At 48.8% G+C, this 13,645-nt stretch overlaps 1 protein-coding gene across 2 annotated transcripts in view; it reads left to right on the top strand.

Annotated features, from left to right (window-relative positions):
* TRIO (trio Rho guanine nucleotide exchange factor) overlaps window positions 1-13,645 on the top strand; it is a 363,125-nt gene that overhangs the window by 257,948 nt on the left and 91,532 nt on the right. For both annotated transcript variants that reach the window (XR_003507150.1, XM_027519979.1), the window contains exons 32-33: window positions 1,587-1,729; window positions 2,322-2,421. Coding sequence is in view for 1 of the 2 variants with exons in the window: in XM_027519979.1 (XP_027375780.1) it covers window positions 1,587-1,729; window positions 2,322-2,421 (243 nt within the window). In the remaining variant the exon portion in view is untranslated. The remainder of the gene's footprint in view (window positions 1-1,586; window positions 1,730-2,321; window positions 2,422-13,645) is intronic.

Below are 13,645 nucleotides of genomic sequence, written 5' to 3'. Positions count from 1 at the left end.
ACTGGTTTACTTAGTCCTCCAGCTGCGTTATCTTTGTTTTACCGTTTCTGAAAAATTGGTACCTTTTTTTCTGCGTTTAATTTCTTCAAGGTTAGGAGAATTGCTCTCCATAAATGTAATACTCGGCTTGCTTTATTTAAATGACTGGGATCCTCTTGTTGCTGAACCGTGGTATGGGTCTCCTCTGCGGTTGAAACCCTGCCAGATGTTCTTGCTCAGTCACTTCCCTTTGTTTAACCTCCCAAACATCTGTATCAGGCGTGTAAATTCCAACAGTTCCGTATCGTTCACAGTTTCCATCCTGAGACACTTACTTCATGCACAGACTCCCCAGCTGCCTAATCTTTCTGCCTCCCTCCCCAGGAGAGGTGGGTTTTACTGCTCTCCTGGCCTGGGATCTGGGAAGAGAAGCAAGAGGCTCTTTCTGTCCTTCATTTATTTCCCTCAACTGAAAAGACACATCCTCCAGTTAAAATATGTTATTTAGAAAGAGAGTTCTCAGTCTTAATTTCTTTTCCCAGCATGGGGCTTGACAAAAACAAGGTCCAACATGAGAAACTGCTTGGGTTCCCCTCCCTGCCTGATCTCATGCATCGTCCCACTGACGATTGTTGTAATCATTCTCAGGGAATTATGCTTATATCATAGGAGGTGGATGTTTTCCGTAAGGAAATTAAAAACTGTTGCTAAGGCCCAGGTCATGTAAAAAGGGAGGGGGAAATTAAAAAAAAAAAAAGCCTACCTCCTTTGAGGCACCGTAAAAGAAAAATCTGGAAACTCTGATGCCATATGTGTGCATTCAGTCAGTGCCTGTTGAGTGTCTGTGCTGCGTCCTTTCCAGAGAACCTTTGTCCAGCGATGCAGTGGAGTTGAGGGAAGCCCACCATATGTCACTGGCTACAGTAGGCTGCCCTGGTTTATCCCAGCAGCCTAACGCATGGTGGATTCAGGCAGAGTTTGAGGGGATGGGTGTGTGTGGATGTCCACCCCCAGGAATGCTGGCCTCTTCACCTGCTGGCAGTGTGACCTTGGGTACATTTCTAACGTGTCCAGGCTGCGGGTCCTCCTTTACGGCAGGAGGATTAGGGAGGCCTCTACTCCACAGGGTGCGAGTGGGGGTGGGGAACGGGTGCAAGTGGAGAATCGGTGCAGCTGCACCTGTTGATCATGAGTCCAAGGGGTGAGGTGGCAAGAGGGATGGGGTTGGGGGCCACTGGTTCAGGTTGCTCCTGGTGCTGCAAGGGCCACGGGCCACTTGTCTGCCTAAAGGACCTCAGGACATTTGGGTTTGGGGGCAGCTCTGTTTTCCTAGAATTTACCCAAGGCTGCTTAAAAAGTCTTGGGGCTGGGGAGTGATCGATTGCTAGACTATTCAGAGATCTGGAATATCATCAATGCTATACAGAATGAAAATGGTCCGGATGACAGAATGTTCAAAATTAGGGTCATTTATTGGGTGGCACATTAAATACAGGAGATGGTTGCTTTTCTGCTGAAAAGTTATGTTTTAAATGAACAACTCACGGAATGTGGGCACCTGAGTGTGGTCAGCGCAGTACCCTGACCAGTTCTCACCCTCTGTCCAGGCCTCCAGTATTGAGAACAAGCAGGACTGGATCAAGCATATCCGGGAGGTGATCCAGGAAAGGACCATCCACCTGAAAGGCGCCCTGAAGGAGCCCATCCACATCCCCAAAACAGCTCCAGCCACGAGACAGAAGGGAAGGAGGTCAGTGTCTGGGTTCGTTTTTCCAAGTTGGTATTTATTTAAGGGCAGTAACAAGGCAATGTTAACTTACTAGTTTTCAGAAATCATTTTTCTCAAACATTTTGAGCAATGTTCTTTTTAAATACAATTCACACATATCATCATTCTTCCTAATGAAATGGCTTCGTGAAGACAACAGCCTCCTTCACCTTAAAGCCAGTGAAAGTCTACATGCACATCCCTAGTTCTCTCTTCCTTTTCCAGCCGTTAATCCGTGTGCATGTGTGAATAGTGCCTGTGACCTTGGACGAGTTGTATAGCATCTACACGCATTTGCTTCTTGTCTCTCAGATGGCACTGACCATTTCGGCTGTATTTGATCCGGGAGAACTAAGTGCAGTGGTAGGTAGTAGACACACAGCCCAGTCCAGCCCAAAGCCTGTCACTGAAGAGTGATCGGCTGTCATCAATGTTAATATCAGCTGCAGTCATACAGACCAATTCCCACTTCTTTGAACAAATCTGTTCTGTGTCCACTGTCTGATGGACACTCGTCACCAGTCATGAGGCGCAGACCCAGCAGTGTCAGGAATCTGCATCTTTGTGTCTCCAGGGATGGAGAGGATTTGGACAGCCAAGGAGATGGCAGCAGCCAGCCCGATACGATTTCCATTGCCTCCCGGACGTCTCAGAACACGCTGGACAGTGACAAGGTGAGCGGGAGCTGGCCCTTTCTTTGGGGAGGCGCGTGTAGCCAGTCTCCGGTTTGTTGATAAAGGACAGTTTCTCATCAGCGTTTCAGACAGTTGCCACGGGTTACCAGGGGCGCCAGGAGCAAAGACGGAGTGTCAGGATGAGAGGACTTGAACCCTGAGGATTCAGGAAACAGTCATTCATCCTCTCCAGTGCCGTTGCATGGTTCTCTGTGCGAGTGTCCTAAGGATGTGTGTTTAAGCTTTTTTATTTTATATCAAGCAGAAGACCCTATTGTCTGACATTAAATCTTACACAGAGCCCTGGTGCGTAAAAGCGGGGCTGCTCTGACTGAAGCAGGAGCAGTGGCATCTGCAGAGGGTGGGCGAGGCCTTGCGTGACCGTGGACTGACCACCAGGAGGCCCCAGGCTGGGCCTGCACCCGTGCTGACCACCAGGAGGGAGGGTCTGATGTGCATCAGAGAAGTCTAGATTCACTTCTACAGCAGTGGCCTACAGAGTCCCATGATCCTGTCTTGATAAAGTCAATAAACCTACAAAACAAACCAATGGGAGAAGCTGGACGCCTGGGCTTATGTGATACACAGGTGACTAGAGGACCCTGCAAAAGCCAGCGGAGGGCGCCGATGTCCACAGAGGCCTCTGTCCCTACCAAGAGGAACACCTGCCTGGTTCCCTTGCTAGAGGACCAGACCAGGTTCTTGAAACAAATTATTTAACAGCAAGTAGGAGTTTTGTTGGGCTTCCCTCATAGTTCAGTTGGGAAAGAGTCCGCCCGCAATGCAGGAGACCCCAGTTTGATTCCTTGGTTGGGAAGATCCGCTGGAGAAGGGGATAAGTTACCCACTCGAGTATTCTTGGGTTTCCCTGGTGGCTTAGCTGGTAAAGAATCTGCCTGCAATGTGGGAGACCTGGGTTCGATCCCTGGGTTGGGAAGATCACCTGCAGAAGGGAAAGGCTTCTTCAGTATTCAGGCCTAGAGGATTCCATGGACCATATAGTCCATGGGGTCGCAAAGAGTCGGACACAACTGAGCGACTTCCACTCACTCACTCAGGGGCTTCCTTGATCTTGCCATCGGTTCAGGATTCCTAGGTAGTTTCTCCCTGTCTGACCCTGGACTTCCCCACGCGGGTCCTTAGTCCCAGGATCTAGGGTCTGTCTGCGCTCAGCGACAGCCCACTCCCCGCCCCGACCTCCTGTCTCTTGGGAGCGACTGCTGTCAGAGGAGAGAGCCCAGCAGCTGGTCTCAGGGGCCCAGACGTGGCTCTTTTCTCACTCAGCTTTGCAGAAGAATTCACGGTATTGACTGTTGTTTCCAGGACAGAAGTAAGTAGGTTTAAAAATGTTTTCCTCACCACTTTCATTTTTTCAGAATCCTTCTAATTCGAGTAATTAGCTCTTTCCCGACCTCCTTTTTGACTTCAGTAAGTAATAAGTCCCAGAACTTAGACTGCTTTGAGTATCAGGATTGGAGAACAAAAAAAAACAGTGTCTCATTTGATTTTGTTCCCAGCTCAGTGTATTACATTTAGCAAGTATTTCTCGCCAGTGGTAATAACGAGGAATAAGATAAATGAGCTGTTCATGCATTCAGTGCCTAATAGCCTCTCTCTGCAGCCCCACGCGTAGTCTTGCGGTTTAGAAAATAAACTGAACTTGGACATTTTTCTTTAGAGTAATCCCGAGTATTTTCTTAAAAAAAAAAAAAAATTTGAGGTAATTAGGTTATCTAAATAGTCGCACAAGACTTCCACCTGAAGGAAAAGTCCGAAATAACCGAGGCTCATGCAGAGGGGACCGGCCGCCTTCATCCAGACCCACTCACAGACCCCCTGAGGCTGACTGAGCATCACACCCCCGCTGGGGGCCCACCAGGCCCCAAAGTCACAGTCTTACCAGATATTCTCTCATGGATCTGGTCTGTGTTTATCTGAATTTATAAGTGTACTTAGGGAATTCCCTAGCGGCCAGGTGTCCATGCAGCACTTTCCCTGCTGGGGGTGTGGGTTCAATCCCTGGACCGGGAACTAAGATTCTATAAAAACAAGGGGCTAGCTATTCATATATACCTGTGTATGTAAAGTCTATTCTAAAAATAAGTTATTTGAGTGAAATTGCCAGAGAAACATAAGTGTAAAAAGTTCTGCCTTTTGGAAAGGATGTTAAGGTGTTTTCCAGAGATCAGTTCTAGAAGAAAGGCAACTTTGTTTCTCTCTGGTGGTTTCTGTCTGGATGGGTGGTGGTGAGAGTTGGGAAGTAATCCCTGCACCTGGTAAGGGGGGCTCCTAGTTCTCCAGCCCCCGACTTTGAAGTGCAGCTGCCCGGCACCAGGCCGTGGCTCTGGCCCCCCACAGAACCGGGGGCCCTGTCCTCTGACCTGCAGTTGACTGGAGTCCCCAGAAGGTTTACCTCAGAAATAAAGCTCTATCCTGGAGTTGGGAAGGGTTCACTTGTTCTGCTTGGAACTTGTTCACTTGTTCTAGGAACTCAGAATCGAGCCTGCACAGCTCCTGTAGAAAAAATACGGCATTATCCTAGGAACTGTTGCTTTTAAGGCAGCAAGTTCTAGTACCTTATGAGAGGGAAGGAATCAACCACTCACAGAAGCATGGGTTTGCAGAAATTAGTCATTTTACACTGGGGATCTACTGGGGTATTAGGATTATTAAAGAGCCGCCTCCTAAGTATTTTATCCCTGAAGGCAATTCACCAGTTTTGGTTTACCGCCTCTCATACCCCATCTCAAAACTTCCTTCCTTGGCTCAGAAGCCCCCACCCGCTCCCAGGGCCACTTCTGTGAGGCGGCCTGTCGTCAGTCCTCCACCCGTGGCCCCAGGGCTGCGGAGGCGGTGGCCTCATTCTCAGCCTAATGTCCTCATGACTCTGAAGCATGGGCAGTGACACGCCAAAGCTGTTGACTGAAGTGGAGGTGGCGTGTACTTAATGCCCCTCATTGAGGCCACAGGTCTTCAGTAGGCTCAGAAGTACGTGAAAGGGCTGACGTGTCCTCCTCAGGCCGTGGAGCTGCAGGGGCTTGTCTCCCTCCACTCTGGGCTCTGCACTGAGGAGAACAAGCCGCGTGGATGCTTCTGAGTGTGGGGTTTGGAGGGGCCACACCCCTGGAGCCTCATACAGGGCACGGCCCATGTCTGCAACCACACACGCATGTGCCTGCACACGTGTGTTCTCCGCCTTCTTCTTGCAGCCATCTGCCTGTCTGTACTTCTCCGATAGAACATTTCAGGGTCAGTCGATGACTCGGGGGGATACATTTAGGAAACGGCCTCCTTTTCTGCATCAGTTTGTAAAATGCACTGTTGTGCTAAACTGGGCTTAACCAGAAAACCCTCCTCTTATCTCTGAGGCAGTTAACTTTTCGTATGTATCGAGGTTCTTCCCACCCTCCATATTTCAAGTTTAAACAGCCTCTGCTGACAGAGGCAGATAGATCTGGCAAGCGCAATTACTTAACCATGTTCTGCCTCTTGGACCTCATTTACGATGTCTGTTATGAGTTAGTTGTTATCATGGAGTTTGGTTCCCTTTCAGAAACTGGGTGGGGGGATGTTTTTGACTTGGCCTCTTGGAGAATTCTGAGGAAAAGTTATCTGCCCAGTGCCGTAGTGACTCTCAGACGAGGCGCAGAAGGTTATGAGTCTGTGAAGGAGGGGCTGCTGGAGACCCCCGCTTTCCAGGGGACGCTGTTAGCCGATGCAGACCACGGGTCCCCACGAGGACCTTTCTTTCCTTGAAATGTCGGTTTTGAAATAGGCCATCTCTCTGTCTCAGATGTAAGTTCAGCACTGATTCCTGCTCATCTCAATGGTATTGTGCTGATAAAGTGATCTCATGAAATTATGATTTGGGTTCCAAAGGAATCAGACGCTTGCCAGATTCTTACCTCATTTGTCCTGAGCTTGCCTCCCCGAGGTAGGGAGGAAAAGCCTCCGGGGCACCGAGGGGACGAGGGAGGCCTGGTGACCCTCACAGGCCACCCAGCAGTGGAGTGGGGAGCCAGAAACAGAATGTGCATTTAATTACCTGGCGACTCTACATCCTGTTATTTCACACTCAAGCTGAGTACAAGCTAAGTACTTTTAGCATATTAAAGAAGCAGCTTTTAATATTTTTTTCCTTCTGTCCTCTTTATTAGTCTTGTGGATTGCTTCCTATAACAAAAATGTATATATATAAGGAAAAAAGAAAAATATGAGGGTCAGATATAAGCTACTATAGAACAAAGCTGGAGAAGGCAATGGCAACCCATGCCAATACTCTTGCTTGGAAAATCCCATGGACGGAGGAGCCTGGTAGGCCGCAGTCCATGGGGTTGCTAGGAGTCAGACATGACTGAGCGACTTCACTTTCACTTTTCACTTTCATGCATTGGAGAACGAAATGGCAACCCACTCCAGTGTTCTTGCCTGGAGAACACCAGGGATGGAGGAGCCTGGTGGGCTGCCGTCTATGGGGTCACACAGAGTCGGACACGGCTAAAGTGACTTAGCAGCAGCAGCAGCATAGAACAAAGCATCTTGAAGTCGGGATGGAAAAAGTAGCCAAGGCAAGCCAGGGCAGCCTGGGGGAAAGGGGCCCAGGCCAGCAGGGGGCCAGGTGTGAGCTTTCTTCAGGGCTAAGGCCATGCAGGTCTTATTTGTAATGAGCGAGACGTTCACTTGAGGTTGGTACTTGGCATGCTCTGCCCTAAGCTTGGGATGTGAATGTGTAAGTCCACACATTTAGAAAAATAAACGGTTTCAGTTATTTTTCATGAAGTGTATTTAGTGCTACGTTGGGGATATGAAATTTTATGCAGTTTAAAAAGTCAATAAACCTCTGGGAAGCAACAGTCTCCACTGTAGGAACTTGGACAGGTTTACACAGATTGTAGTTCTGCGGCAGTATATAAAGTAATTAATGCCAGTACGTTTTAAAATGTGGCTGGATTCATGTTTTTAAGAAAGGAAAACTGCGTCAAGCCTACTTAGGAAGTGCCTCCCGCTTGCATTCAGCCTCACTGCTCACATCCCTGGCCTATGTGCCAATCCCCTTAAGCTCATGCTCTCCCCTCTGCCCGAAGCTGCTAGAAGCAAGAGGCAGCCTTGACTCAGAGATTCTGCCCCATGGGCTGGGTTTGCCAGAACCTCCCAGGGCCTCCTGTAGGTTTGCCCGCATAGGCATGAAATTGAGTCACTCCATCCGGAAGCCTTTCCATTGACAGCACATAGTTTCAATTCCCAGGCATCAGAGTCCTGACTCTGCCCAAATGGTAACAAGAGTAGGGTAAGCAAAGTCTTTAATGACCAGCAGCAGATGATTGGGCTTCCCTGGTGGCTCAGACGGTAAAGGATCTGCCTGCAGTGCAGGAGACGCAGGTTCAATCCCTGGGTCAGGGAAGATCCCTGGAGAAGAAAATGGCAACCCACTCCAGTATTCGTGCCTGGAGAATTCCATGGACAGAGGAGCCTGGCGGGTTACAGTCCATGGGGTTGTAAAGAGTCGGACACGACTGAGCAGGGTGGGGCTCCCCAGCCAGGCCTCTGAGCTCTGCTTCTCAGCAGCCTCTGCACCTGTTTCCTCATCTGTAAAAGCGGACAATACTGCTCCCCACTCTAGGGCTGTACTAAAACTGTGCGTGTAGAACAATGCCTTGCATGTCCTGAGTGCTGCATAGGTTTTAGCTGTGACTGTGTCTTCATTTGAAAAAGTGCCTCCTTCTCAGCCACTCATTATTTGCTCTTGCAATTGCTATACAGTGGCCTCTTACTGAGCACTTTTTTGTTGTTTTATTTTTAAAAAATGTTTAATTAGAGCATAATTATTGTGATGATTTTTGCTGTACATCAACGTGAATCGGCATCAGGTGTACATGTGTCCCCTCCCTCTGGAACCGCCCCCCCACCTCCCTCCCATCCCACCCCTCTAGGCTGTCACAGAGCACTGGCTCTGGGTTACCTTCATCATACATTGAACCTCTATTGGGGATCTGTTTTACATACGGCATGTATATGTTTCAGTGCTATTTGCTCATATCATCCCACCCTCTCCTTCCCTTACTGTGTCCAAAATGTCTGTGTCTCCTTTGCTGCCCTGCAAGTCGGATCATCAGTGCTATCTTTCTATACTCCACACGTGCATGCCAAGTCTCTTTAGTCGTGTCTGACTCTTGGAGACCTTATGGACTGTAGCCCACCAGGCTCCTCTGTTCATGAGATTCTCCAGGCACGAATACTGAAGTGGGTTGCATTTCTTCCTCCAGGGGATCTTCCCTGACCCAGGGATCAAACTTGGATCTCCTGCAACTCCTGCACCGAAGGCTGATTCTTTACCTCTGAGCCACTGGGGAAGCCCTCTAGACTCCATGCTGCTGCTGCTAAGTCGCTTCAATCATGTCCGACTCTGTGCGACCCCATAGATGGCAGCCCACTAGGCTCCTCTGTCCCTGGGATTCTCCAGGCAAGAATACTGGAGTGGGTTGCCATTTCCTTCTCCAGTGCATGAAAGTGAAGTCGCTCAGTCGTGCCTCACTCTTAGCGACCCCATGGACTGCAGCCTACCAGGCTTCTCCGTCCATGGGATTTTCCAGGCAAGAGTACTGGAGTGGGTTGCCATGCCTTCTCCGTCTAGACTCCACATGTATGTGTTAATATACGATATTTGTCTTTCTCTTCCTGACTGACTTCACTCTGTATGACAGGCTCTAGGTTCATCCACCTCATTAGAACTGACTCAAATGCGTTCCTTTTTGTAGCTGAGTAATATCCCATTGTGTATTTGTACCACAACTTCCTTGTCCATTAGCTGAGCACTCTTGATTGCAGTGGATTTAGAAGCTGTGTTTGTTGGAAGCTCGAAGCTGTGCGAAAGGTAAACTGCTAAGATTTAGCACCTGGACTTTCGCATCTTGGTGTCTCAGCAGTAAACACTGACCACATACCGAATGGGCAGCCTCTGAAGAAGGGGAGAGTCTCGCTTGAGACGTTTTCCCAACCACTTCTTCAGTCCTACCACATCAGCTGCACACGTGTAGGGTGGTGACTCCGTGCTCTTCATGAGGTTCATCCGTGCATCCCCAGATATGAGGCCATCACCCCTTGTGCAGCCCAGGCCAGCTGCTGCCCTGCAGGAACAAGCAGGGGGCACCCTCCCCGCCAGCAGCCTGGCGAAGGTGGCACCTGGCATTGGTTCCCTCTATCTTTCCAAGTGATGGTGGCTTTTTATAATTTTTAACAAGTTTCTTAAGTGCACCCATAAAGCCACAAAACGAATGCAGTCTTTGCTGACTTGAGTTACTCAATCAGAAAAACAAAGTTCCCCCCACGCTAGGGTAGAGTGCCTCAGTTCTAAGAAAAGGCAGATTTATTTCAAAAGTACAACTTCAGGCATAACGGCAACAGAAGTATTTCAAAAACCAGTGGCGGATCAAGAAGTGCTTTTCAACATAAAGGTTACGGTGCCCATCAAAGTCACTGTTGACGACGGTGGCCCATCTTTGATTCCAACTTGAGGCGAAAGGTTTATTCCGCCTGTTCTTTTGTGGGAGGGACCAGTCAGCTGGTTACCTGCCTGCCATACCTTAGGTTTTCAGGGGATAAAGAAAGAGGCCTTTCAAATGAGTGTTTGTGGATAAGTGCTGCTCACTCAGCAAACACAGCGAGCAGGCGCCTCTGGGCTCCCTGCCCTCCCGTGGTCTTGCTTTCCAGGCCTGTGACTGAAAATAGCACGCGTGGGTCCAGCTGTCTGCTTCCTGACTTTCCTTCCTCTTCCCGCTTTTCAGTCAACGAAGCTGTTTAGTCCTGTCCCGCAGCTCAGCTCTCAGCACCTGCCCAGCACGGTCCTGTGCCTCTGGTTCTGACATGTTCAGAGTGAGGGCAAGTGTGGCATGGACCCAGCTTCTGCAGAGCTCAGAGCCCAGAAGCCTGGAACCCGGGAGCTGTCTTCTCTCTGCTTTGCCTGGCTTTTTCACACTTAAAGTTTGCCTTTTCAAATACATCTTTCCAATTGAACTTCTTGGCATGCTTTTGTTTTAACCTTTTTATTCATTTATTTTTGGCTGTGCTGGGTTTTCCTTGCTTTTGCACAGGCTTTCTCTAGTTGTGGCAAGCAGGGGCCATCCTTCGTTGCCAAGTGCCCAGGTTTCTCATTTCAGTGGCTTCTCTTGTTGCAGAGAACAGGCTCTCAGGTGCTCGGGTTTCAGTCGTTGACTCCAGAGCCCAGGTTCAGTGGTTGTGGCACATGGGCTTAGTTGCCCCAAGGCATGTGGGGTCTTCCTGGCCTGGGGATGGAAGCCATGTCTCCTGCGTTGGCAGGCGGACTCTTAGCCACTGCACCATCAGGTAAGTTTGAGCTTCTTGACATCGTAACTGTCCGTTGCATCTCACGTGTGTCACAATCAAGGAAGACTTCCAAGAGTTATTTTAAAGTCAAAACCGCTTGTGATCACATTAGTAATGGGCAAAGGGTTAACCTCCCTGAAAAAAAAAAAAAAAACTATACCCAGAGTTTCTTTCCTAAATAAAATGCTGGATTTGGTAAGCTGCTACTTTGGGAAAAGCTTTTTCTCATAGATTTCTTTATGTTTTCTTTTGCTTCCCCCTCTCCCCACTTCTTTCTCTTGGCAGGGGGAGGGTGGTGAGAAACACAGCATTTTTGCCATCTTGCATTTTTCAGTTCTCGCAGATTTCTTTTTTTCACCCGGATGTGCGAGAGGCTTACAGTGGTCATCTTAGAAACCCAGCAGCAGGTTTTGTGACGGCTTGTCCTGTGAACTTGGCCTTGGGGTTGGGGTGAGCAAGGGGGCCTGGTGGCCACATGGTTAGGATGGCCTCTGATCAGTCCAAGCCTCAGGCCTCCACCATGTGGCCCAGGGAGCAAGCTGCTGGGTGGATGAGAGGCTGGGTAAGGCGTGTCCTGCGGGGGTTGTTCTGGCTGCCGGTGTGGCCTGTCTCTTGTAACCGTGATGGAGCCATCCTTTCCAATCCCCTTCAGCCGAGGGACCACTTTCTGCTCTGTGTGAGTCTCCTGCAGAACCGCAAGCCCCTTAGTGTGGTTTCTAAGCGCCCGCGTTGTACTGGGCTGGAGGATGTGACTTTGCGAGTTGTACTCTCTGCCCTGGAGGGGAGGTGGCTTTTATTAGCCTGCGTCCCTCCTCCTTCTGAAGCGCTCTCAGAAATTTGGTGTGACACCCACCTGCAGCCAATTTGAGGTTCTGGAAGCAGGTTCACTTGCAGCAAGGGCTACACCACCCTCGCGTGAGTCAAGAGCCCCTCTTCCTCTGGCGGAGCCTGGCCCACAACTCACCTGGGAGCTGGTCATTCGAGCCAGGGGCTGGCTGTTGTCCTCCCAAGCTGTGTTCTTGGAATACAAACAGGCCTCATTGCAGAGCTCTAGGGAGGGGCTGCTGGAGACCAACGGGCGGGCGAGAAGCCCCCAGCCACGGCTCCGCTTCACTTAGTCCTTGCCTGGGTTCAGGCGAAGGAAAATCGTAAAACATGGTTTCTCCAGAAAACGTAAAAAGTCAGTTCTCTTCTGTGTGGCGGTTGTGGAAGGTCTGCGTGCCTGCAGCACAGGGTAAAGAATCCGCCTGCAGTGCAGGAGTCCTGGGTTCGGTCCCTGGGACGCTGCAAGTGTTTCTTCCTTTTGGGTGAAACAGCAGCCACTTACTCATTTTCGGTCATTGAGAGAATTCAGGCAAAGGGATTCTGGTTTGATTCTGCCAAGTGTGCAGGCATCTGGGTCCTTGGAGTTCCCCTGGCCGCCCTTTCAGAAGGACACAGGTGGTCTTGGAGGAGGCATTTCATTATAAAGTATCCGCGGGCCCTTGCTCCAATTAAGACCATTTTACCACCATGCTTTTTAATCATCACATGTAATTTTTTTAAGGTGAAAAACAGAAATAGTGGGGAAAAATATCTTTTAATGAGAATGTCACAAGAGTTACCATATGCCATGGGGATTGAGATTTTCATAAATTACAATCCTAAACTGCGTGTGGTAAGGAGCCCATGATACAAGTCCGTAAAATATATAGATATGAAAAAGATAAGGTGAAAACTTTCACAAAATGTGGTTGAAAAGGAAAAGTGAATTTCTAAACTAGATAAATGGAATGGTAACTCCTTCAACATAGTGATGAAATTATGTCACTAGGGGTAGAAATATCACTGGTAAGGAAAGACCTGTTAATGATGTAATATATATATATATAATTATGTATAATATATAGCCTAAACTTTTTCTTACTGGGAGTTTAATTCTACTTGAAAGGCTGTAATGACTTGCATTGATACTTCAAAATAGTTATTTTAAGTCTTTCATACAAAAAAAAGTTTTTGTTTTGTTTGTTTGTTTTTTTAAATTAACAAGCCTGGTTTTAAAGACGAGCTTTGGAATAAGTTTAAAACATTCAAACGTGAACACTGAGACAGAAATTAACGGGTTGTCTCTTCTCTGGACTAGAAAATGTCCACTTAATCCTCTTATAAATTCATGCAGGCGATTCTTATGGGAAAACTCAGCTTATTCTTAGGGGCAGTGCTGAGAAGACATGATTTTCTTTTTTTGATGATAATTCTAGCACTGTTTTAAAATATTCTTCTGATACAAGATTTTGTTACTAAGTTCCCTAAAGCCTTTGAAAAAGAATTTTGACTCAGTATGCAGTTCTTTGTCAGAACAGGCTTGATTTTTATTTCTCAGGCCCTGTCAAGGGCACAGATGTTTCCAATAGTTTTGATTACTGCGCGAGGGGCTGGAACTCGGAGCCAGAAAGAGCGTCCAGCTCCATCCCTCTGGGCCGCCCCCCCCCCCACCCCCGTCCTCTCTTCTCACCCTGCCCCCACGACAGAACCTCCAGCAGCCTGAGAAATCCCCTGCAATGGAGAAGGAGGCCGGCACAGGCTGGTGATGAGGGGGCAGTGTCTGAAGTTGAGCTTCCCAGGGTGGAGCCTGGGTGGTGGCTCGTCAGGCCCAGGGAGAGCTCAGCCAAGGGAAAGGGCCATAGGAAGTGCAGGCCTGGGGGGTGCTTGGTGAGCTGGGCTCCGCACCACCGCTTGTCCATGGGTCACGTTTCCCTGGGATGGGAAACATTCCTCCTTTTCGTTACAGGGATTAACCGCTTCTATAACGTGGGGTTTTTGTTTTTTTTTTTTTTTACGAGGGAAATTCTTCTGCAGACTGAGCCTCTGCCCTTAACTTTGTAACATCAGCCCCTTCAATTGT

This window comes from Bos indicus x Bos taurus, chromosome 20 (genome assembly GCF_003369695.1).
Source record: "Bos indicus x Bos taurus breed Angus x Brahman F1 hybrid chromosome 20, Bos_hybrid_MaternalHap_v2.0, whole genome shotgun sequence".
NCBI lineage: Eukaryota > Metazoa > Chordata > Mammalia > Artiodactyla > Bovidae > Bos > Bos indicus x Bos taurus.
Note: the sequence above shows the minus strand (reverse complement) of the source record. Positions and strands in the feature narration are given on the sequence as shown.